The sequence below is a fragment of the Dreissena polymorpha genome, chromosome 7 (genome assembly GCF_020536995.1).
Source record: "Dreissena polymorpha isolate Duluth1 chromosome 7, UMN_Dpol_1.0, whole genome shotgun sequence".
NCBI classification, from domain to species: Eukaryota; Metazoa; Mollusca; class Bivalvia; order Myida; family Dreissenidae; genus Dreissena; species Dreissena polymorpha.
The window spans coordinates 64,685,492-64,712,996 of NC_068361.1; the positions used below are offsets into that span (position 1 = coordinate 64,685,492).

General features: G+C 33.5%; 1 protein-coding gene and 1 long non-coding RNA gene across 7 annotated transcripts in view; one reads left to right on the forward strand and one right to left on the reverse strand.

Annotated features, from left to right (window-relative positions):
* The window catches only part of LOC127839296 (disabled homolog 2-interacting protein-like), a 210,017-nt gene that overhangs the window by 52,888 nt on the left and 129,624 nt on the right, over nt 1-27,505 (forward strand). For 4 of the 6 annotated variants that reach the window (XM_052367574.1, XM_052367575.1, XM_052367572.1 and 1 more), the window contains exons 4-5: nt 18,422-18,484; nt 22,010-22,075. In XM_052367574.1, the coding sequence (XP_052223534.1) occupies nt 18,422-18,484; nt 22,010-22,075 (129 nt within the window). Of the gene's footprint in view, nt 1-6,247; nt 6,404-18,421; nt 18,485-22,009; nt 22,076-26,710; nt 27,407-27,505 lie in introns of those variants that run through there. The other 2 variants (XM_052367577.1, XM_052367576.1) reach the window with 2 other exon arrangements.
* The window catches only part of LOC127839301 (uncharacterized), a 50,665-nt gene that overhangs the window by 15,084 nt on the left and 8,076 nt on the right, over nt 1-27,505 (reverse strand). Inside the window, exon 2 of the long non-coding RNA XR_008030282.1 lies at nt 15,046-15,098. This is a non-coding gene — a long non-coding RNA (uncharacterized LOC127839301). The remainder of the gene's footprint in view (nt 1-15,045; nt 15,099-27,505) is intronic.

Sequence of the window (27,505 nt, forward strand, 5' to 3'; positions counted from 1 at the left end):
TTCTATGCTGTTTTCCAGTTCAGAAATTCTTTTTGCATTGGTTATGAGTAGTTGTAATATTCTTATTTTTGTATTCCCTCTGGCTTTATATAGCAGTTGCCTTGACTGTCTGTGGGTCAGTGCCTCAGTGTTCTGATTAAGGTCCTAAAATTCTGGCAGCCATAACTTTTGTCACATATTGATGAATTTAATTATTAAAAATTTGGCACAAATGTTGACCGTGACCATAAGACCATGTCTAGTGTAAAGTGTTACATCCCTCTCTCTGTCTGAAATGTTAAGGTCACTTAAAGGTCAAATAACTAATATAGTCATTAAAAAGCTTAAAAATTCCAGTGTCAACCACAACTTTGTAATAAATTGAAGTATTTTTAAGTAACTTGGCACAAATGTCTGTCTACCTGAAACTTCAAGGTCAAACTTAGAGATCAAATATGAAAATCCCTGCCTAAGGTATAAATTTAAACCTGCAATGTAAAATGATGTGTAATGTGCTACAATTGTCTCCTAATTATTTGATCTTATTACAATGAATCTTCCTCTGAATGTTAAGGTTTTTCTTGACCAATTCTATACCAAGTTTACATGAAGTCAATAACTCGGTCACTAGGTCAAATCTTTAAGGATTGGTTTACCACTTGAACTCAGGTGTGAAATTTATGATAATTATTGCACTCTTGTTTCTTATGTAGCATTTGTCTAATTAGGGCAATTCTTCTTTGGAACTGGAAGAAAATGAATTATACAATTGCATCACACAAATGTTATCATTTGCAATGCACAAAAGCACTTTTAATAATGAGTTCTTTAAGTCTCTTGATTCTTATTGATCTCAAATATAAATGCAAATGTGATGAGATGAATGAGATGAGGGTGTTGTCTGATTTCCTATTCTGACACAGATAAAATCTGTTGCTAAGCGACAAAGCAAATATAATGGAAATTATGTAGTACAGAATCAGTTGACATTAGGATATGTAAGTATGCAGAAATGTACGGACTATTGAAATGGTCGACAGATAATTTAACTTATTTTTGTTTCATTGTTTGTTTTTAAATACCTGTAGAAAAATGTGTCTTTTAGATTTATGTTAACCACCATCTTTATAAATAAAACTTTATTACAGTATTCTTCAGGTTCTATTTGTTTTTATGACTTGAAGGGAGGCATATAGTTATAACATTATACTGGTCCTTCTGTCCATGATAGTTCCTCGTGCTTTTAGCATAAGTAAAAACATGACTCAAATGTAATTTCATGTAATTAAAAATGGCTTAAATGGAAATAGCAGAGTGTAAGGACGCCATTCTCTATTCAGGATTTGAAGAGTTGATGCCCTTCAGTTGTTTTCTTGTTTTTTTTTGTGTGTTTTTTTGGAGGGGGTGGAGCATAATGCTCCCTAAGTATTTAAGTTATTTAAGTACAATACTGTACAAAACATAGAAAAAGAATATCGAAAGAAGGCACAATGTGCATGAAAAACAACTGTCTTTTGAATATGTTGTGGTTAATGCCCTTTGCTAAGTTTTGTAGTCAGTTACTTGTGTTGGGAATACTTTCCAAGCATTGAAGCTATTCTAATGAACCTTTATACATGTACACTTATAAATGGCTTTTAAAGATAATGCCAACAAAAGGTCTATAATGCTATTTTAAGAATTTACAGAAATATTTCCCTGTGTTCATTGTTCATGTTCAAAGCAGAAGTATGAAAGCATTATAATAATCTAACTTCCTATTTTGTTAGAGGACATAGATAATCAATACAAAATCGTTATTTTATAAATATATGTGTGAAAAGTAGTTTTAAATATTTTTGACATGTTTATATGTCAGTGAAATTCCATCAATATGCTCCTTTACACATTGGGCTTTAAGTAAATTATCTGGCAATTCACATGCAGCTTAAAGAACTTTAAGTTATATTTCCACAAAGACGTATAGTTCATTGACTTGATTCTGGATATTCATCCTAGAAGACTGAGTTTATAAACAAAACATTTCTGTGGTTTATGTGTTATTGCTAATCATTCCCAACAGGAAAACCCCATACTTACTTATCAATGTTTTCTTATATTAAGAAAGAGATTATCTCCGTGGGTAATGAACTTTTGGGAACTAAACAAAATAATAAGTACACAGAGGATACTTGCTTAATAAAATAATGACAACTATACAATAAAAAAGAAAATAATAATAATAATAATAAATTATTATAATTATAATAAAACAACAATAATAACTAATAATAATAATAATAATAATAATAATAATAATAATAACAATATTAATAAATATAATAATAATAATAATAATAGTTATTATTATTATTATAATGATAATAATAGTAATAATAAAAATGATAAACGTAATCATAATCATAATTATAATCATAATCAAAATAATACTAATATTGATCATTAATTACAGTTGTGTTAAGCAAACAAGTGATTCAAATGGACTGATTATTCTAATTATTATTTAAAAAAATGAAAGACATAAAAAAACTGGAAATTGAGATTTGAATTGATAAAGCGAACATTAGAAAATTCATAAACACCCAACAAAAAAGCAAATATATCAATAAGTGAAACCTGACTTTGAACGGAAATTAAGCTTTCAGAAAAGAAAGCACTTTTGCTTAACAAAGTACTATACATATTTAAGTGTAATATTGATATTTTTCTTATTATGATTTAGATGTTTTGAAACATATTCCATGGCTTACTTATGGATGTCTATTGAGATGTCACCTTAGTGGTGCTAGATTTTCATGATTGAATACAGTAAGGCCACGACTTTTATATTTCTTGGTTTACAAAACCGCCGACCCTAATTTTTGGAAAATGGGAAAAAAAATAAAATCGGAAAATCGTCTTTTATTTAAATATTTTATTCCCGACCGCACTGCAAAACGAGCGAAACGAGAAAAAAAACGATCCGGTTTGAGTACGGTTGCGAATAAAATCAAGTAAGTACAATCAACGATTGGTTCACATATATTCAATTGCAGAGATCGGGATATTTTTCAATGTGACACATTATGTACCAGTCCTTTTATGGGCACTTCTCAAAATTTATTTCGGGTAAAAATTACAGACAATAAGAAAATCAGCGTCAGTCAAATGTCGACCCCATCAAAATTTATTTCCGTGTCTGTGACGCAACTATATTGTTTAACATGTTAATTATATTAAACAAACCCGATAGTATTTGATAATTAGTATAAATAATCCAATAAAACACTGCCATTATTTACGATATATGTGTTTAGGAATTTTGTAAACACGTCCGCCATAGTTTATAGGAACTGTACAGAAAGTTTGGAAATCGGAACAAATCGGTATATCTCGGAAAATCATTGATAAATGTATTTGTCGTTTCAACGCTTTGGGCCGAGTAATTTCGGCAAATCGGAACTCAACTTGTGTAAAACACTAGCTCAATTAACCGTTAAACTCCGCCTCCGTTCTCTGCAAAAGATTCGAATGCGGAGCTATGCACGTGCTTTTATTAAATTGGAGGATTGGAATTGAGAACCAAACACACAATTGATTCGGCATGTTGATTGCTAGACAAAGGAAGCCAATTTTTTCGGCGCGAAATTTGTCGCTTTATTGCTTCCGACAGAAAGCGGCTTTCCTTTGATGACGTCAAACTGTCAATTCACACAGACTGCACATTTTCGGAAGACTTTAACTGACTCCTTGTTTACAATTCCAGTAAAAAAGAAAACACTTGCTAACATTAAACTTTGGATTAAATTATCAAAATAAAGCAAAAGCGAAGTTGACAAATATGATTAAATTAATTCGCGTCAGTTCAAATAAGACGTTTTGCGTTGTAAATCAACGAGTTTTCATGACAACAACAACTTTGACAAACATTACCGCGACGACGCATGGATCGATCTACCTCGATTTTTTTTCGGCGTAAGCTGAATAAGCCAGCTTTTCACCCTGACTTGACCTTTGTAAGTGTCCAATAATACTCAAATAAAATTTCCCGCGGCTAGGTACAAATGAATACACTTCATTTATTCCATTGGCTGATTTGAGTATAACACCAGAACATTGGAAACATATCCGCGTCTTTGTAACACTGTTTTACTGCATGAAACAATTTTATCTCTAATGAAAAGGCCCAATAGATAGAACAGTTTTACAATCAATTTTCGACATAAATACAGTTTGTGCGTTCACCTTTTATTTTCAGAGAATTACCAGCGCAAAAGCGTTTAACTAAAGGCTATGTTGTCATATTTAGTACTTACTTGCATTGCATTTCAACCCGCGATGTTTCGGGTTAATACGCGGTCATTTTGTGAAAGTCAGAGTTTATATACAGTTCATCACCGGAGTTCGCAAAAGGGGTTGCGATCATTGTGTCTTACTGACAATAACGTAGTGACTGTAATGCATTGCATTCCAATCCGCAAGGTATCAAGGTCAGTTTGCGGTCAGTTGCAGAAATCTTTATATAAACGCCGTCTCGTAAACTTTGTGCACTTGAAGTCTGTTTTGATCAGAAAGATACTAAATAAAGATATTCGGCGATATCATTGTGGTATGTCAATCATCGATTTTTAATATGGTTTCAAAATTTGCATGATAAGGACCGATTTTGATAAAATTAATTAGAAATATTTATCCATTTAGACCAGTTTATTAAGCATGACCACAATAATTCGCTATACTATAATTATGCAATTAAATAAGATTCGAGTATTGCCGGCTGACCTATATGCACTCGTTTATTTTCATGTTTCTTGTGTTTTTCTATTTTGTAAATATAGATATCTGAGTAATAATATCACATAAAGCAAAATAAGCCACGAAATCTGGCGCAACACCCCGTAATTGATTTGCTTATGATGTAGCTAACAACTGCGCAGAAAAAAGGCATCCGCTACTTTTTATCTCATAGAGATAACTTTTGATCGTTCATAAACATCGACCACAATCAACGCCGTATATCTTTTTTTAAAGATATTTCTTGTTTCATGTACGATCTCATAAGTCGAGTAAGAGCAAACACATACCGGGTAATTTGTGTATGAGTAGTTTATCTTATATAAGATTTATGCAACGGGCATCGCATTGTGTAATGGTGCGCATCCAATTATGGAAATGAAGCGCAGTTTTTCGTTTTAATGGGAGAAGAACGCATGTCATGTAATGCAGTGTTTAAAATTGCCTGATGTTACATAAGGTGCTGTTAGGACTCATTTTATTTGAAGATATAGATGTGTTTCATTGCATAATTTGATTTTTTGTCTCTGTGTTTAAGGTTAAACTGATGTTCTGATGTTATTAGTATTAACTTTTTTTTCCAATGATGTTTTTTTTTTTTTTTTTTTTTTTTTTTCGACCGCCCGATGGACCATTTTCAAAATAATTTTTGTAAACCAATAAAAAAAAAAGTCGTGGCCTAAGATCCTTACTACAATATGAAATCAGAAGCACATTGAGCTTTGTAGTTATCATTCCCGGAATGAAACAAACCGATGAGTTGTGTTCAGTGAGCCTTCTTTCTATAATGAAGTCAGTCCATATGTATGATTGTCAGCAAGAAGTAGGAAATATAACATCTGGCTGAGTTTACTATAATCATTGTTCTGTTGCATGGAACAATTGTACTTATTGTTGGTTTATGAGTTTCTGAGGATAAAATAATTGAGTGGCATTTATTGGATTTAAAGTTACATTGTGTTTTTCCTCTGATTGTTTTAGTGTGAATTGAAAGAAAATTGATTCCTGAGTGACTGACTGAAAGTTTCATGGAGAATTTTAGATAAAGTCTCATTACAGTGTGAATATAAAGTAACACTTACAGTTCAATTAATGGATTATTTTCATTGAAATATTATTGTTGAATTTGATACAGTAATTTGCCTTTATTAAGAGGAATCATTTGTTTAAATCGTATGTATTTCAAGATTGCATACTATGTTAATAAAAAATATTAAAGTTCTTATTTGTTTTATCCATTTTTCAGTGAAAGTTGTTTGTACAGTTGGTAATAAAATTCTAAGACAACAGTTTATACATGTAGTTAAAGTTCAAGTGAACTTATTGAGTACTATCGAAAAATGTGTATTTTTTAAAAAGAGTGACATGTGATACAAACCATTCATCTCTGTTTCAAGAGATTCTAAAACAGAAGTGTTGAAAGGGATGACAAAATGTTAGCAAGTTTGCATATACCTTACCAATAACCGTTCATTTAGTATTGCATGATTACATACTGAAAAACAAGTGTGTAGAAAATGAATAATGGAAATATCAACTGGATGGAAAAGTGATTGGGAGTATAGAGATGAGTGAATTGTAGAAATATCCCCAAGAAAGTAAGTTGCAATGTCGCGCAGGCTATTCCGAAGTAGTCGGAAGTACGACCTAGGTGAGTAAAACCTTCCCTTTTTTATAAAGTAGTCTTAGTAAAGAGGACTTTCCCAATATTATTTTTTTCAAATCCAAATTGCTGTCCAAAATAATCCCAAAGGAAAAAAATTAAAGCAATTTCGTTAAAAAAAACATTATATGAAAGTAAACAAATAAAATATATTTATTTTTCTGAATGATTTCATCCATATTGCAATTAGCAACTAGATGAAGAAAATAATTTGCATCTGTTTGTTATGCATGTGTCTACATTTTGGATACACTGAAAATCCAATATAGCGCGGTCAATGGGGTCCAAGCCGCGAAACAGCGTTATAAACGGATCCGCATTATAAGTTTTGAGCTCATTTACTGCAGGGCGCTATAAAAAAAACAGGTGTAGTATAGCCTATAATATAGGTCATGTATATTGCCATGCTGTGTTGTCATTCGCAAATACATGCATATATACCGAATCGTATCGATAACAGTATACATAGCGCTTTTCGTATGTGCACATTTATCCGATAATCCAATAAAATTGCAACATAACTTAAAAAATAATAATCTTGAACATTATATGTTTAAGAAATTCGTAAACACAACCATACGCATATGCCATTTTCAGAAGTGTTAAGAGTACAGTGCATTATGGGGCAGAGCTTTCATTGGACGAGCGACTTTAAATTTAGATTGAATGCAATACAATACATGTACAAAGAAATGTTTTATTGCGTCTGTAACGCATGCAAAAAACGTGTTTCCCGGGGACTTTCTGATACCGCTCAAAAATGAAAGTGAAACTCTGTTAACAATTACTGGTACACTGCGTTCGCATGTAAATAAATCGTCTGGATTATTTAATTGCTCATACACGAACTGAAAGATTAAATGACATAATACTAGAATGATAATGAAATGACAGAAAAAGTTGTTTTATACAGTGGGCAGTATATTTCACAGCCGCTCATTTAATATAGTCAAACTGCAACCATATCAAAGTAAGAATGTTTTAATTGTTTTGAATAACTTTAATTGTATAACTATCCCGCTTGCACTTAACTTATGGAAATTATCGCACCGAACCGCTCTGATGAGGAATACATGTAATAAACACTGACAAGCAAGTTTTTCACACCTTTATTGACATTACACAACAGATTAACACCAATTAGCTGTCGGTGTTGTTTAACCTCGAAGCCATTATAATCGGTTCAACGGACGGTTGAATCAAAGCCATCAACATGTGATTGCCGCCATCTTTGAATTGTCTGAAAATACATGAAGTTGCATAATACGGATTTGAATCAGAAATCAAATGGAAGGTTGGAGAAAAAATGGGATCCCGTGTTATATTCGATTCAGCGTTATAACGGAGCGTTATATTGGAGTTACAGTGTACCTTATGTTTGTTTGTAAGGGGCCTAATTGATATCAAGGTTTTATCAATAAAATTAATAGCATATACAATTAATAAAAAGTATTTAACATAAACCATAGCACTTACAAAAAATAACAAATTTACCAGCCAGATGTTTTTAAATGTGTATTAAGTTGTTTCTGCCATTTATACTGTAGCATACTTGACTAAGCAGCACTCAGTTAATCTTAAGGTGTATCAATTACACCTTTCCTAGGTGAAATTGCTCGTGGAAACATGATGTTGGCATTTACAGAAAATAAGAAAAAACAGGTTTCATTCTAGCAGTTCCACATTCATCTTCTGTTTTGCTCATTAAGTATACATGTGTTTATAAACACTTTTAAAGCACAAGGCTTTGGGCTGTTTTTACCACATTCAAAATCTTTGAATGTACATTTACTGACCTTGTATTTCCTATAATGCAGTGTATAAATGAGTATTGTTACAGAAAGATAAATATAATACATGTATGTTTTTTATGTCCCCCACCACTATAGTGGGGGACATATTGTTTTTGCCCTGTCTGTTGGTTTGTTGGTTTGTTTGTTTCCCATGCGAAATGAAGGCCATATGACCAAGGTACAACATGGTTTACCATGGCTAAACCATGGTTGACCATGGTCATATGACCATGGTTTACCATGGCAGATCACGTTTTGTTAAATGGCACCACAGTCTTTGGCCATCATCATATGACCATGGTTGACCATGGTAAAATACAATGGTTGACCATGGTATAATACCATGGTTGACCATGGCCAAATACCATGGTCATGATGACCATGGTCAAAGACCGTGGTTCCTTTTAACAAAACGTGGTTGCCATGGTCATATGACCATGGTCTTCCTTTTGTAAAACGGCACCACTGTTTTATAAGTGGTCATGTTTTTGACAGAAAAAGGCTAATAATAACTGCTGGAATTTCTGCAGGAATTTCCTGGATAATTCCAGGAAAAAGGTCAGGCTTGATAGTTCTTTTTTTTTACCAAAACTAGAAATAAAAGGCAGTTTTACTTTAATAATTAACTTTTTGGCATTGAACACTTGTGTGGAAAGGCTCATAGTCCAAAAGGGATGTGTCCAGGGCCATTGAATTACTGAAAGAACTTAAAGATAAAATTCAACATTGTAATTAAATCATTAGAATTGCTGACACTTCATCTGCATGTTGTTGAACAGTTAATGAGGATGAAATGATTGGTTATGCTTCTGATTCTGTTGATGACAAAAACATTCATAAAGCAGAGGAAAGAGTGATACAATGTAGCAGAATTGGGAAACATAAGTGAACACAGTGCCAAAGAAGTTGAAATGGAACCAATGGCTGATTAGTTTTTATGATAATTTATTAAAGACTTAAATTTCCAAAATTTTAACATAAACCATGTGCCTTCATTCAGCTTGCTTCTGTTTCAACTTCCTGTGCACACAATATTCTTCCTTTGTAAATGCAACCCAGGCGAAACGACCATGGTAGACCATGGTCACCATGGTTTTTGATGGTTGACCATGGTATTTGATTGTCGTTAACATAAAATATGCAATAATATTAACTGTTCAGGGAAGAATTAAAAGCACAGTTTAAGAAAGTTTTAAGGCCATCTTATTTAAAGAACAGTTTCAGATTATATCAAGAACACAAACATGTGCAACAATTAACATTATTGCATATTTTATGTTAAATGAACGTTAAACATCATGGTTAACCATGGTCACCATTGCCAACCATGGTCAATGTTTTTTGTGACCATGGCCAACCACGTTCCTGATCATGTTACAACACGGTTTTTGATGGCTGACAATCAAATACCATGGTCAACCATAAAAAACCATGATGACCATGGTCTACCATGGTCATCGTTTCGACTGGGTTGTGTGTTTGCTCGAACTTTAACATTTTGCCATAACTTTTGCTATATTGAAGATAGCAACTTCATATTTGGCATGCATGTATATCTCATGGAGCTGCACATTTTGAGTGGTGAAAGGTCATGGTCATCCTTCAAGGTCATAAGTCAAAAAAACAAATCCAAGGGAAGTAATAAGCTTTAAAGGGAGATAATTATCTGTACCTGCCGAATGATTTTTTTAAATAAATCAATGTGGCGCAGTAGAAGACATAGTGTTTCTGACAAACACATACCTTGTTTATTCAAACAATTATATACTGGATAAGGAACAGAATTTTATACAAAAATATTGAACTTAATATCTATGACAGGAAATTATTATTCTAACATGACCCTAACAGCGTTTTCCTTTTCTAGAGACTCGTATAAGAAAACAGTCTGTTACTAAAGCAAAAATGCTCTAGCTTTAAATATAAAGAGACACGCACAAAATCTATTGATTTGGAGAGTTGAATATCAAACTGTTGTATTCACTGAACATTTCCATAATGATAAACGTTAGTTTCATACTAATTAACATTCGGTTAGCATGGTTGCTGCATCCCTAAAATTTTACATTTCGGAAAATGCTATTAACTAGAATTCATGAATTAAGCCTTTTGGCGTAAAATTTGTGGAGTATTTTATTGGCTGTTGATAAAGGCTGATTTTGAGGTTAAAATCTGGGTTAGAAATTTATGCTGAAAAAAAGTGTCAAGGATTGTGTTTTTTGCGCGCAAGAACCCCTGCAAAATGTTGTTCTGCAGTTCACGAATAATTCGTGAACTGTTCATGAACTGTTCTTGAACTGAGTTCATGAATTGTTCACGAATAGTCAGTGAACAGAAAATGAGCTACGTCTGTGAAATGTTCTTGAAATTTTAATTCATGAACTGTTCATGAACACTAATGGCATGAAGTGTTCATGAAATATTCTTGAAACCTAATGGCATGAAGTGTTCATGAACTATTCTTGAACCCTTATGGCATGAAGTGTTCATGAACTATTCTTGAACCATTATGGCATGAAATGTTCATGAACTATTCATGAACACCAATGGCATGAAGTGTTCTTGAACAGTTCATGAACAACACAATTCTTGAAAAATTCTTCAGGGTTTTGCTGTTCATGAACATTTTTCTTCTATTTTTCAATGGCTCATTTTCTGTTCACGGACTGGCAGTGAATAGTTCATGAACCATAGTTCTTTAAGAGTTCATGAACTGAGGTGGCATGAAGTGTTCATGAACTATTCATGAACAATAATTTGTCAATTTATGCAAAGGTTATCAAAGCTCAACAAACAGGTCAGGGTAAGAAGAAACAAGTCTTGTATTAGCACTTAACATATTGATAGCAACATATAACAATAATTTAAATATAACACTAATAACTGAGATACAAGTGGTTTGATAATACTCTTTAAATTTCATAATACAACTTTGCACTATATGTTCATGAATATTCATGTATTGAAAATATTGTGAATAGTCTCATTTTCAGGTCGAAAATAATTTACTAATCAATGATTTCCCTGAAATGGTTACACTTACAGTGCCAAAGAACTTGAAATGGAACCAATGGCTGATCAGTTCAGCCGGTAATTTATTAAAGACTTACATTTTCAAATATAACACAAACCATGTGCCTTCCGTTTCAACTTCCTGTGCACACAATATTCTTCCTTTGTAAAAACAGCAATGCAATGTACATGTTTGAGTTCTTGATATCATCTTAAACTGTTCTTGAAATAAGATGTCCTTAAAACGTTCTTAAACTTGTCTTTTAAGTCTTCCAAGAACAATGACAGATCCTTTTAAGAACATATTGGATTCTTAAAAAGTCCATCATATGTTCAAAAACATTGTGTAGACCTGTTTAAGAACATCAGAAGGAAACATGTTGTTCAAAAAAGTTCTTAAAGTGTTCAAGAATAGTTAAAGAATAATTCAAGAACAGGAAAGGTCCTTAAAAAGTTATTGAACTGTTCCTGAAGGCAGTTCTTGAACAGTTCTTGTACAAATGTTCTTAAAATTCTCTAGAACAGGTCAAGAACTCTTACTTACAGTGGTGACAATACTATGCATATTCATACTAACTTCACAGGTTTCACAAATCTACAAGATTAGTATGCTAGACATTTCAATATTACTTTCAAAAATATTTATGAACGTCTAGCACAAAGGAATTCATGAATTATTCATGATGGATCCTCAAAGTCTGTCTCAGAAAAGTCATCAGAAATAATTGTTCATGAAATGTTCATTACTAAGTATTTATGGTTAGATGAAGAACTGTTCATGAACTATGAAGTGTTCAACAAAAATTCATAAACTGTTCATGAACGTGTCTTAAGAACAGTTCATGTCCAAAAGTTCATGAACCAAGATCAGGAACTTTTTGACAGTTCATGAACACTTCCTGATTGGCTTGAAGTGTTCATGAAATCATGAACAACATTTCGCCAAGGAAGCAGGTCCAAAGATATAAGGTCAAGGTCAACTTTCAAGGTCAAAGGTCAAATATTTAATATAAGAACTAAAGAACTGACATTTTTGCCAGCTGTCTTAAATGTCTCAAACAAGGTTAAATTGTTTTTTTGTTGCCATGAGGCTTAATGTTGACTTCATAATATTTCCAAATTATTGTTATTTTGAGTCTGAAGTGCAATTTCGTGCATTGAGCATCATTACATATAATGTTATTATCTTTTTATGTTGCCTAATAAAAGAAAATATAAATGGTCTCTTAATGTTGTACAGAAATAACTTTTGAGTTTTTATGTAAAAAATATTCCTAGAAATCTTTTACGTTTACTTTTTTGTGTAGGTTGGAATAAAAAATAGCTGATTTTTTTTTCATAATAACACTTTATTATTATCTGAATTATTAAGTTTAGGCAACATCAGGTAATTACATCCAATTGCTAAGAGTTAGTTTAAATCTTCAACAGTTTCGAAAACTGTCAACCTGCGCATAGGTCCCTCGTAAGAGACCTACAAAGTAACTTTGAAGTATCATTATAACATTATGTCTATTGCATAAAAACTGAAAAGGGTATGTGAAGAAATAAAATGAAATAAATTTGTCATATTGCGGTCTATTCAAACAGACCTCTATTCCAATTGCAGTGTTTTCTGCATCTGAAGTAGAAAACAAATACTGCATGACAATTTTTTTGTGACTTAATAACTTGAAAAGAGATTCGCACTGGGAAAATCAAACATTGAGCAATACCGAAGAAAATATAAAGCGTTATATTGGTCTTAGTTTGTAAATCATTAAAATATAGAATGACAATCCTGCAAGCACGGGTCTGTCATTAACAACACGATATAAACAGTATTTCTATAAAATGTTTGTATGTTTTTTTTTCTATTAAAAAAAATCATGTGACTTTGGTAAACTTGCTTTACGAGTGGGCAAGGAAAAGAGTCCTACATTTTTTTATATAAATGTCTTGCTGTTTCAGGCACCTTAGGTTTTGTCTCTTGTCTTTTGACTTTTTCTTTTCATGAAATAATGTATTTATGTGACGTGAAATCATGTCATTCTTTATGCCTTGTTCAAATGTATAGGTTTGATATTCATATTTATTGTTCCCTCAGATGAGAGTGTACTCAACATAAGAAAATATTAACATTTAGTTATTACAATTGACTATAGATTAACTAATGTTACCATTTACTTATGAGAATGTACTCTGCATTAACTTCTCTTAACTTTTAGGATAGGTTTTTTAGTCAAAACACTTCACAGATATGTTTCCATTGAGAGGAAAATGCTAAACATAAAACTCACAAGCATTGATTTGACATGTTACTTACCCCTTTGCATGCTGGGAAATTTGTCGTCTGCTCAAATGTCGTCTGCAGAATTTCTCAAATTAGCATTTTCTTTGATTTTTTTCAAACAATACTATCATAATAGCAAACAGTTTGGATCCTGATGAGACGCCACGTTCTGTGGCGTCTCATCTGGATCCAAACTGTTTGCAAAGGCCTTCAGGTCACAATATACTAAATAGTTTCCCTATATAATTCAATGTAAAAGCGACAACTTTGAGCGAAAATAAATGCAACATATTGCACATAGAGACCCCCATAACCATACCTTTTCTTAAAGGCCATTCTAAGCGGAATCGATTTATGCAATAAAAAAGATATGTCATGTTCAAACCAAAAAAGAACTTGACGCTAATCAAAATCGACTGTTTTTGCAACTTTTTTTTCGGCCGTTTCTTAGTGGAATGTAACCTTTTTCAGTGCAAGGCTTTACTAAAGTCTCCAAGTTTATCATATTTCAGGGATTCGGTCGTGAACACCTATTTATGCCCTACCATTATCTCCGAAAGATAAAACCCGAACAATAGTTTAAGATGTAAAACATGCCTTCGACTCAACTATGATATTTTTTTAGTGAGTACAGCCCTACATGGAACGAGTATTTAGTATATTGTAACCTATAAGACAACATTTACTGTTAACATCGCGAAAAATAAGCACCTCTCGATACTTATAAACCTATTTTCTATGTGCGTGCCAAATTTCAGACCGATCTTTCACGTAGAAATGCTTGAAAATGCATTTTATTATAACGCCTGATAAGCCATCTGGCTTTCGCGGTCGGAGCTTTGATTTATAACGGGCGTTCAGGAGTAAAATAATTACCCTAAATAATAACAATCGGTCAAAATACTGAAATATTGTTACAAGCTATGTAGAAAAAGAAGTAAACAACTATTAAAACGTGTTAGTGAGTTCTTTCAGCACAAATTGTTGCGATTTGAGATGCTCATGACGAGTTTTTGTACGTTTCTTTTCTTATTTTCCTCTGAAAACGCATTTTTTTCTTAAAACCTCACAATGCTCCTTAAATTCATGAAACAAACGCATTTATTCCGTGACATTTGCCAAAACGCGTAATATCCCACCCCAAAAAAGCCCTACATGGAACGAGTATTTAGTATATTGTAACCTTCAAAATTCGGTTCCAGCACTGAAAGAGTTACAGCTCATGTATTGTTGCATCATTAACCCTTTCCCACTCAGAAGCAAAGTGAAAATGGCTATATGCAAACAGCATAAAACCAGAACAGCAAGCGATTAACTCGCAGTTTGTTCAGGTTTTATGTTTTTTGCTGCTCATCAGTATATAAATATTGGAATTGAAGCCTTTAAAACTTGAATCTATCAAGAAACTGGTTTTCAATTAATTATTACTTTCTAAGAGACTAAAAATCTAAGTGATAAAGGGTTAAGCAAGTTTCAATCTCAATATATCATTTTGTATGATCTTATTACCTCATGCAAGGCGAAGTAATTAAACAACAATTATGTATACTTACCAGACCTGTAAACTTTTGCTGTTCTCTGCACTGAACTTTTTAAACCTCTTCCCCTGCAAAATAGAAAGGGGTATACTGGATTAAATATAGACTTCAGCCAGTCTGTCTGTCTATTCCTCTGTCTGTGTAAGGCTTTAACTAATCCATTATAGTACAAGATTCACAATTGCAAACAGGTCAAAGATGTCCCTCACAATTATGCTTGTAACATTACAATTTTTTCCACACATACCGGGTAATCTCCGAAATGCTAAGGATCATATAAATGAGCCGTGCTCTGTGAAAAAGGGGGTTTGCGTGGAGTGTCGTCCCAGATTAGCCTGTGCAGTCCTCACAGGCTAATCAGTGACGACAATTTCCAGTTTTATGAAAGAATCTCCTTAGCAAAAATGCAGTTTAGGCGGAAAGTGTCGACCCTGATTAGCCTGTGCAGACTGCACAGGCTAATCTGGTACGACACTTTACGCACATGCATTTAACCCCCGTTTCACAGCGCAGGGCTCAAATGTGTATGCTGGACAGTCTCATTATAGGCGGATCCCCAATGATTTTCAAATCACAACATCAAAGTTCAAGGTCAAAGAGACAACTTTGCTGCATACTGAGGGAAAGGTCATATTAATGTTTCATTAAAATCTCTGGTTTTGTTTGATGAGATATTTTCAATATGTTTAACGTAACATTTAAGTCAAATAATTGTTTATTGTAAATTACTCTATTCAGCTTATATTAAATGAGTTGAGCTGTGATATGATCATTTATACAAAATGTTAATTAAAAAGTGACACAAAGGATCTGAAGCGTTTATTTTATTTATTGTGAATATAATCAATTATTTGGAAAACTGACTTATTGATAAGTATCCATTGTTTTACAGCATAAAATGCTTGGCATGGGTTTCGTGAACAATGTATTGCCATAAAATGTAAAAATAGTCCGTAGTTATAACAGTAATTGTTTACATGACAGGTAAATTAGTCATGCATTACTGTTTTGTACAGAATTGACGAGTAATTACCTAAAGACAATCATTATTAATGTCACCCCAGCCTACTGTATCCCTGTTTTGCTAGCCTGGTGTCAGCTGGCCATTCCTTATGCATATATTATTTATGCGTTATACAATTACCATTGTGATGCCTTTATTGAAGGTGTTTGTGTCTTTTCAATTGTTTATGACACGGCACTAGAATGAATAAAATAAAATACAAGAATAAAATTAAAGAAAAAAAATCCATAACCACCTACCACTCAGCCATCGGTGCTAATACAGTGAGAGGTGTATTTTATACTTGTTAAGCAATCTTCTGAATGTCACAGTAACGATAACAACAGAACTCTTCAAATTATTTAATCATTTTACGGTTGTATGCTTTATAATTTTCAGGTTTTTATGCCCCCTTTCGAAGAAAAGGGGCTATATAGTTTTCGCACTGTCCGTCAGTCTGTCACACTTTTCGTGTCCGCTCTCTAATTCGATTAGTTTCCATCCAATCTTTACCAAACTTGGTCAGAAGTTGGTCAGAAGTTGTATCTAGACAATATCTAGGTCAAGTTCGAATATGGGTCATGCTGGGTCAAAAACTAGGTTATGGGGTCACTTAGTGCATTTCAATAACTTTTATCAAAGCGTTTATTGGGGGCATATGTCATCCTATGGAGACAGCTCTTGTTAAATCGTAGAAAGATACATTAACGGATATTTGAGAGCACGGTTAATGTTCAGTTTCAATATTTCCTTGCAAATATCATAACTAAAACTAAAATTTGCAAATCTGAAACAATTTGTTTCAATTTTGTCAATTTACCAAACATGAAAAGGTCCCTTTAAAACAGAGCAAAATATTGATGGCTATTTTATTTTTTGTAAAAGAAAAATAAATGTGGAAGAATAAACAAACATATTATAGATATTATATGTGATTTCTTGATAATAATTAAAACTTCTTTGTAAAAAATGGTTTGTTCTCAGATAAACACATCACAAACAAAGAATCAACTTTGATGAAAACAGTTTATTACTTTAATCACAAAAGCAAAAATCAGAGATAAATTATCGCGAAACAAGACATAATCTGAACAAAGTAATTATTGTAGACTGATTAAGCCAGAAAATCGTTTAGTTGAAGTGAGTCTATTGTATTAGAAGATAAGATGGAATTAATGGTCTCTATTTAAAAATTACAAATGGCTGCAATTACTAAAATGCACTAGACCACTTGCGTTAAAACCAGAGTGGCTGTTGAGGGAGTCTGTACCTCATGAAAGGTTGTAGATGTTAATCTAAAAGCATTAATCATTTGTGGCAATCTAACAGAGGAAGATTAATTGCTGGAGAACTTTGTTATCAGAACCAAAAAAGTTCTTGGACGTCACATTACATTCAGCACTTCCTAGACAAAAATGATGGTCATTTACCATAGACTACCGTGGACTAGTGACCATGGCCCACCGTGGACTACCATGGAGTACCGTGGACTACAATAGTAGTTCATGGTCATATAACCATAGTAGACTATTGTAGCCCATTTGTTGACTTAATTCAGTAATTCAATGCACACATACCATGTCCTTAAAGTGCCATACCAGATTAGCCATTGCTGTTCACAAAGGCTAATGGGTACTACACTTTCGGCTTTCATTAATTTTTGTGTGGAAGAAATTCTCTTCTTAACAAAATTCCAGTGAAGGCAAAAATTGTTTTCCCTGGTTAGCCTCTGCGGACTGAACAGGCTAATCTGAAACAACACTATAATGCCCTTGCATTAAACCCCATTTTGCCCAGAGTAAGGCTCAAATGAAGACTTAACCCTTTGCATGCTGGGAAATTTGTCGTCTGCAAAAATGTCGTCTGCTGAATTTCTAAAATAAGCATTTTCTTTGATTTTTTTCAAAGAATACTATCAGAATAGCAAACAGTTTGGATCCTGATGAGACAACACGTTCTGTGGCATCTTATCTGGATCCAAACTGTTTGCAAAGGCCTTCAAAATTCGGCTCCAGTACTGTCAACAAGTTAAAAGTGTCTCAGTAAGATGTCCACAAGGCTACAATTAACCTCCTCATGAACTATCACACCTCACGAATATAAAGTAGCAACTGGCTATATATCAACGGACATGTGACACCACAAATAGTCTGTCGGACAGTCACTCATTTATTTGCAATAGTGCCTTTTTTGAAGTGTCACATCTATGATTCTTTCACTAAGCATTTTTTAAATGCTGAGTTTTCATGAAATGTTGTCAACCATGGCCGTTTATGCTTTAAGAATAATTGTCAACCATCATGTCATTTGCTTTTGCCTCAGATAAATGTTATGGTGTTTTGGGCGAAAATTCACATGACTTATGGTTCTTGATTCTCCTGTTTTCAGTGTCCACTGAACGGCTCTACGGTCACAGGATAGAAAAGAACTACATCAATGAGAGCCTTCCAGGTACTATGATTTGATGGGCTTTTGTTTTATTTTTATTTATTTTTTCATTGTTTGTCTCATGATGTACGTCACTTTTGCTGTATTAGAATTTCACGCTTTCCTGCTTAGATTATAAATTCACTTGGACACGTTTGTTGTCCCTTAAAATATTCAATTAAATTTAAGACCTTTCGTACTGAATTCAAGTTTTAAAGGCTTCATTTCCAACCCTAAGATACTGATGAGCAGCATACAGCATAAAACCTGAACAGCCTGCAAGTTATGTGCAGGCTGTTGTGGTTTTATGCTGGCTACAGAAAGCCATTCTCATTTTTCTTCTGAGTGGAACAGGGTTAAAAATACTATTTAACCCTTTGCATGCTGGGAAATTTGTTGTCTGCTAAAATGTCGTCTGCTCAATTTCTAAAATTAGCATTTCCTTTGATTATTTTCAAAGAATACTATCCAAATAGCAAACGGTTCTGTGGCGTCTCATCTGGATCCAAACTGTTTGCAAAGGCCTTCAAAATTCGGTTCCCGCACTGAAAGAGTTAACAGTTTGAGAAAGAAAAAAGCTTTTTCTCTATAAAGGAATTCTTCAAATAGAATGTGAATTATCAGAGTAACTCCCAGTACATCATAATTTTGATTTTTATGCCCCCCTTGGAAGAAGAGGGGGTATACTGTCTTGCACATGTCGGTAGGCCGGTCGGTCCGTCCATCCGTCCACCAGATGGTTTCAGGATGATAACTCGAGAACGCTTATGCCTAGGATCATGAAACTTCATAGGTACATTGATCATGACTAACAGATGACCCCTATGAATTTTGCGGTCACTAGGTCAAAGGTCAAGGTCACAGTGACTCGAAATAGTAAAATGGTTTCCTGATGATAACTTGAGAACGCTTACGCCTAGGATCATGAAACTTCATCGGTACATTGATCATGATTCGCAGATGACCCCATATTAATTTTCAGGTCACTAGGTCAAAGGTCAAGGTCACAGTGACTCGAAACAGAAAAATGGTTTCTGGATGATAACTCAAGAATGCTTATGCCTAGGATCATGAAACTTCATAGGTACATAGATCATGATTCGCAGATGACCCCATATTAATTTTCAGGTCACTAGGTCAAAGATCAAGGTCACAATGACTAGAAACAGAAAAATGGTTTCTGGATGATAACTCAAGAACGTTTACACCTAGGATCATGAAACTTCATAGGTACATTGATCATGACTGGCAAATGACCCCTATTGATTTTCAGGTCACTAGGTTAAAGGTCAAGGTCACAGTGACTCGAAACAGTAAAATGGTTTCCGGATGATAACTCAAGAACGCTTACACCTAGGATCATCAAACTTCATAGGTACATTGATCATGACTGGGAAATGACCCCTATTGATGTTCAGGTCACTAGGTCAAAGATCAAGGTCATGGTGACTCAACACTGTAAAATGGTTTCTGGATGATAACTCAAGAATGCTTACGCCTAGGATCATCAAACTTCATAGGTACATTGATCATGACTGGGAGATGACCCCTATTGATGTTCAGGTCACTAGGTCAAAGATCAAGGTCATGGTGACTCAACACTGTAAAATGGTTTCTAGATGATAACTCAAGAAAGCTTACGCCTAGGATCATCAAACTTCATAGGTACATTGATCATGACTGGCAGGTGACCGCTATTAATTCTCAGTTCACAAGGTCAAAGGTCAAGGTCACAGTGACTCGAAACAGTAAATGGTTTCCTGATGAAAGCTCAAGAATGCTTACGCCTAGAATCATGAAACTTCATAGGTTCATTGATCATGACTGGCAGATGACCCCCAATAATTTTCAGGTCACTAGGTCAAAGGTCAAGGTCACAGTGACTCGAAACATTTAAATGGTTTCCTGATGATAAATCAAGAATAATTCGGCCTAGGATCATGAAACTTCATAGGTACACTGATCATGACTGGCAGATGACCCCTATTGATTTTCAGGTTACTAGGTCAAAGGTCAAGGTCACAGTGACAAAAAAAGTATGCACACAATGGCCGCCACTACAACTGATAGCCCATATGGCGGGGCATGCATGTTTTACAAACAGCCCTTGTTATAATGACTTTTGGTGTAAAAGATACTAGCTCTATGTGTCTATAACGTAAATATTTGTTTCATTAATAATAACCAAAGCCATTCTGAATTCAATGCTGCAAAACTAACATGCTTTGCAATCTTTGAAACCTTAACAAAAACTAAAATATACCAGGTCAGAAACCACAACTGTGAGACTGCATCTTTAAAACATTTTCTTTACGAGAAAATTGAATGTTGCCAGTTGCACTGATGCAGTAACGTGCATTTTTTCAACCCGGAATCTCCATAGTAGATTTATTTGGCCTTGCATATAAGATTCTCCATTTTGTACAAAACATAGGTCATTCAACTGACCAAAGGTGTTAAAAAATCATCTGAAACCTGTAACTACAAAATGTAATTTAACAGTTCAATGACAAGCAAATCTTATTCGATTTAAAGTATTTTGAAAGTGCCCTTGATTCAAATGAAGGGAAAAGCACTAATGATAGGAAAGTTCATTGCCATTTGATCCCATTGTCAAATAAATCCATAAGTCTCCATCAAAACCCACCAATTTGTATTTAATGGAATCTTATTGCCAAAGGGCCCCAATTTTGTATGTTTCAATAGAGTGAAAGATTTGAATAAAACTCAGTGTGATTTTTTTGTTGTTGCTTGAACGGAAACAGAATATTTAAAAAATGAGTTGTGTGTAGCCCACAATTCAAATATTCAAATATTGATAGGATTTTTTTTAAATGTATGATTGGTTTGCAGATGAAACTGGAAATTTGTTGTATTAACGTGATGAGGGAAAATTAATGGGAAAAATTGTTTGGGTGTATTTTTTTTTAATTTGAGTGTCCATGCATTTTCAGTATAATAATCAGTATTCTTGTCTTTATCAAACCCATGTGGCCAAACATTAAATATGCATTGTAATACTTGTCTTTTTTGCATAATTAATTTTGTTTTCAGTAAGTATGTTTAAGAGCATTATTTGCTTGACTTTACTTGTTGCATGTACATTGTCCTTTGGAACAATAAATATTATAATGTTCCAAAAGTGTCTATTTTTATTATCTTGTTTTTAAGAAGGGAGGCTACTGTGGATTATTTCTATATATTAAATTCTCGAGTTATCCTCGTGTAATGATCATATGAAAGGGAAACAACCCCATTAATATTCAAATACCTGTCTGTAAGAGTTGCTTTTCTTGATCTGATTGAAAGCATAATTTTATCACCATAAGTAAACATTAAGCTACAAATAATTTAGCAAATATGTTTTATGGTAAAACTTTAAAAAAAAGTTTATTTATTGTTTTTATACAGAAATTGCAATATTTAACTAACCTCATTTTAACCAGCATATCGACTTAAGCATACATCAATTTGCTAGACTTCGAATGTTTTCTTATAGAGCTTATTTTGAGAGCTAGATTTCAGGCTTTCTTTTGCTTTTCTTTTCAGATTTAACAAGAAGCTATGATTCTGCCTTATTTTCAAAGAAAAGACACAGTATTAAGAAATTCTTCCGTAAGTTCCTTTTATTGCCACCTCCTGAAGAATTACAGCCCCATATATATATTACACAACCACATTAAATGTTACCTATTATTGTCATGCCACAAAGTATGGTATATCCTAAATTTCAATTGAGGTAAATTGTGATATGTTGACATTTTTACTTATTTGGCATCAATGTATTATAGGCCCAAAATAACATATTTCTGTTTGAGTTAACTTGTTGACTCTGAGAATGTAATAATAGTTAGATCATTTATAAATACTTAAATCGCAGATTTTACGTATGAATAATGGCGTCTATGTTCTTATGTATGTGTGAACTCAGGCCAATTAAAAAAATCATTCTTTTTTGTTACAAGTCTGCCAAAACAGACATATTGAAAAAAATGGCTATTTCTGTCAGGTCAGTTATTTTTCTTAAAATTCTGAATGAGTTTGGACTGTCACGTACAAAATGCACTTTTATATATATATTCACAGGGTGTAATCAATTTGGATTTCAAATAGATGTTGTGATTGCTTTTGTAACAAACACATTCCAACTTCCATTAATCTCATAATTTCAAGATAGATAATAGACAATAATCAATGATGTTTTATTGTTGAAGTTATTGTGTGTGTTTTAATGACACTTGATTGTACAATATAATGACATATTTTAACAAAAAAGTCATACCATCAACTGTAATTTATTGAAAATCAAGCCGAATTGGTGATAAAATATTTTTTTATTTGCACAGTCCTTTCATACAGTCAACATATTGAAACCATCATTTGGTATGTATCCTTTAACCATGCGGTATCAGCAAATAAGCATGTATTATCATGTTTATTTACTACAATCAAAATCACAACATCAGCATGCCATTCAAATTGTTTCTACACTGTGATAATGCACTGAGATTTTCCGATATTTTGCTGCTGCTCTTATCACAGAAGGATCTGTCTCATTTGGATTGCCAAATCTGATATTATAGTCCACCAAATGACCTGCCCATATCTTGCAATTGTATAAGGTGAAACAGGTTTATTAGGCTATAGTGTATAATTATGTTTTGGTATTTGAACCAACCAATACATTTAAAAGCTGATTTCCATCCTACCTATTTAAACCAACCCGCCTCTGCAAAGCATGCATCATGTCACAAAAAATTCACATGTCATAAATGTTTATTAATAATAGTGACCACAGGGAAGTGGGGGATACTTTTCAATGTGTAATTATAAAAGTAACATATACAACCACTTTGAAATGATGCATTTTTTGTCAGGTGTAGAAAAATGTATGATACTGTTCTTGGGGTTTAGTTGAGTTCCTACATCCGTAACCGTTATATACATGTGGCTTGTGATATCATCAAGCTTAACCCTTTGCATGCTGGGAAATTTGTCATCTGCTAAAATGTCGTCTGCTGAATTTCTAAAATAAGCATTTTCTTCGATTTTTTCACAGAATACTATCAGAATAGCAAACAGTTTGGATCCTGATGAGACGCCACGTTCTGTGGCGTCTCATCTGGATCCAAACTGTTTGCAAAGTCCTTGAAAATTCGGTTCCCGCACTGAAAGAGTTAACTAGGTGAAAACTAATGAAAAAAGTATGAAAAAAAAATTTGTCAATGGTACAATATAATGGACAACAGTGAGAACCACAAATGACACTAGTAACACGCAACAAACAAGCAGTAATTATTGCAAAAAGATCTTGTTTATTAGAAATTGCAATCTTTGCCTTATGGTTTTGGTAGATAATAAATGACCTTCGTTGCAGCCATACACTGGTCAACAAACTTCCAATGTTTCACACATAATGCAAATAAGTTTTTAAAAATGTGTCTGGTAAATTTAGTGACTACGTGTCACATTCTTTATTATGCCCCCCCTTCGAAGAAGAGGGGGTATATTGCTTTGCACATGTCGATCATGAAACTTCATAGGTACATTGATCATGACTGGCAGATGACACCTATTGATTTCAGGTCACTAGGTCAAAGGTCAAGGTCACAGCGACACAAAACGTATTCACACAATGGCTGCCACTACAACTGACAGCCCATATGGGGGGCATGCATGTTGTACAAACAGCCCTTGTTCTTTGTTGTCTTTGGTCCTCAAACAAAGGTAATAATAACCATGGCCTAACAATATATAGATAGCATCTGGTGGCAGCTGGGTATATCAGATCCACAATAAAAGACAGTCCGGTCTTTCAATGGAGCTTTGTAATGACAGTGACAGTCAACCAAGAGACCTGATATTAGTTATGATGGGAGTGTGTGCTAATTTATGTAAAGGATTGAACACTTAGATAATATGGCGTACATAATACAGTGACCTCAGACATGTTTCATGATGATTGAGTTTCCTCCACTGTAACATTCCTATGGTCTTTAGTAGAACTAGTGAAATTCTGTTTAATTGCAATTCAATGTATTTTATGCACATTTGCATGCATTACTTTGACAAATAAAAAATTGGCAATTAACAGATTATTGATATCTACTGTTAATGAATTGAACATCTGTTTTGCAACATTATACTTCAAACAAGGTAAATGAGTACAAGAGCACACAGCAAACCTGATGCTTACATCTGACAGTCATTAAAGCGGGTATATACGATTTTTTATATGTGTTTAATTGTAATATATTGATAAAATATGTTACAATAACACAAAATAGGCAAGAGAAATTATACATTTAAGCCGAATTTCATAAAATGCAGCAAAGACAAATTAGCGCCCGAGCCGATTGTGACGTACATATTTTCCTACAATAACCGAAGCATTCGTCTTTGTATTAGGATCGGAGTTAGTGTTCGTGTGTCGTATGAATAGATATCGTTGCAGGAATTCAAATAAACCGTTAAACTAAGTTTAGATTCACATTGTACATGTATGGTATACATGCTGGCGAATTCGGCTGTACAGCCGTTTTCAATTTCAGAATTAAATATTTGGCTTATTTCGCATTTTTCGACACATGTTCTTCTTAACTTTTATTTTAATTTATATTGAAATATATATATAATAAGTTGTGTACACATTTTATATAAATTCATAAATATTTGACAAAATCGTATATACCCGCTTTAAGCCAGCTTGCAGATTGTACATAACTTAGGTCTGGAATGAATGCTACAGCATAGCATCATGTGACATTGTTTCAATATGACATGACATAAACATACATGGTTTCATCGCTCTCTCGATTTAGTTTAATAAAACAATAAACCTTGGGTTATAACCGGCAACAAGCACAAGCTCTGAAAACACAAGGCTCAAAGGTTTAAAATTTAGAACATAACATTGAAATGTATATACAAACTTTGTTAAATATGTCTCTTTATAAGTGGTGATATACCTCTTTATAAGTGTTGATAAACCCCTTTATAAGTGTTGATATACCCCTTTATAAGTGTTGATATACCCCTTTATAAGTGTTGATATATCCCTTTATGAGTGTTGATATACCCCTTTATAAGTGTTGATATATCCCTTTATAAGTGTTGATAGACCCCTTTATCAGTGTTGATATACCCCTTTATAAGTCTAGATATATCCCTTTATAAGTGTTGATATACCCCTTTATAAGTGATGATATATCCCTTTATTAGTGTTGATATACCCCTTTATAAGTGTTGATATATCCCTTTATAAGTGTTGATATACCCCTTTATAAGTGTTGATACATCCCTTTATAAGTGTTGATATACCCCTTTATAAGTGTTGATATATCCCTTTATAAGTGTTGATATATCCCCTTATAAATGTTGATATGCCCCTTTATAAGTGTTGATATATCCCTTTATAAATGTTGATATGACCCTTCAAATATGTTGATATGCCCCTTCAAATGTGTTGATATGCCCCTTCAAATGTGTCGATATTGCCCTTTATAAGTGTTGATATGCCCCTTCAAATATTTTGATATGCCCCTTTATAAGTGTTGATATGCCCCTTTATAAGTGTTGATATGCCCCTTTAGAAGTGTTGATATGCAAGCCAGAACAATATCAATTTGTTGTTGATTTACATATTCAATTTATCATCAGCTTCCAAGCTGTGATAAACAATTGATGTATTATGCAGCATGTGTATTTGTGTGTAATAATACAATTAAACATATTGTTGGTATTTTCCATTCAAGGGAAGTTGTAGAGTTATTTAGTCCTTTTATGGTTTTGTTAATTAACATTTTTCTCCTTAAGGGCATATTTCGTTGGCCATATACAGTAGTTTGTTTGGCTAATTTCAGGTGTTGTCTTGTGGTTTGTTTGTTGTCTCTCATTTGTAAAGTTAAATTTGTTTAAATATGCTTGTTATTTTGAATAGTGTAAGATTTTCAAGAATAATTGAGAAATATTAATGTCGATGCTACGTTATTTTTTATTTGTGATCAGTAAGAGCAGAGTGTTTAATGTTTAAATACAAACTTTGGGATGTCTTATCGTTGAATAACTGTTCAGAAAAAGGAACATAATAGTTTTATAAGGCACACTAAACTAATAAATAACTCATTGAAATTTAAAGCATTAAGTGGGTTGTGATTTTACTGCAGATAAAGTATCCAGACATTCAGATATAACATGTTTTCTTTGCGGCTAATGGCTTGAATCGATAACCCTTGCTATTACTCAACGAGCCTGTGTGGCGGGTATTTAATAATGCGCTCGATTTAACTTGAGTCAGTTTTTTTAGTAATTGTTCGCATGTGAAATCATCACTGCTTTTGTACGTGACTTTAACTGCATAGTTCTGACTAACTCCCATGTATGTGACAAGTAGCTAGTAAAATGGTGGCTGTATCTGACTGAAGTTGTGACTTCCGAACTCTTTTGTGTAGTGGTTCAATCGAGTATGCGGAATTAAATTGTCGGATCTGTGTGCGAGGATTAGAAATGAACTGTAGTGAAAGTCATAAGTGTACTAATGTCAGTAGAGTGGCTTGAATACTCGTTGAGTGTTTTCATTCAGAAACATGTTGTATATATATGAGAGTTTGCATTGCAATTGAATTGTGTATAATTAAGGATTGTGCATTATTGATCTGAGAGAATTTAAACGTATCCAGTTGTTTGTATACATTGTTAAGATTCTCAATGATCAGTGAAAATTATCAATAAAAAAATAATTTTAAAAGCGTGGCATTTTAACCATGGATGTACAAGTAACTCAGACACCAAAGGTAACAGAGAGACGAGCCAAAGTTGAAGTGAAATCTGAATCTAAGCTAGATAGACAGAAGAGTAGAAGGTTTAGTCGCAGGTTTTCCTACAGCATTCGGAGAACTTTTCGACGTAAACGCAAGAGGATGAGCATATCTACACCAGTAAAACATGGTATTGTTCTTATTGTTATTAAGTATGTATGTGCTCAAAATGTGGTCCTAAATTAGCCTGTGCAGTCCGCACAGGCTTATCAGGGGTGATACTTTCTGC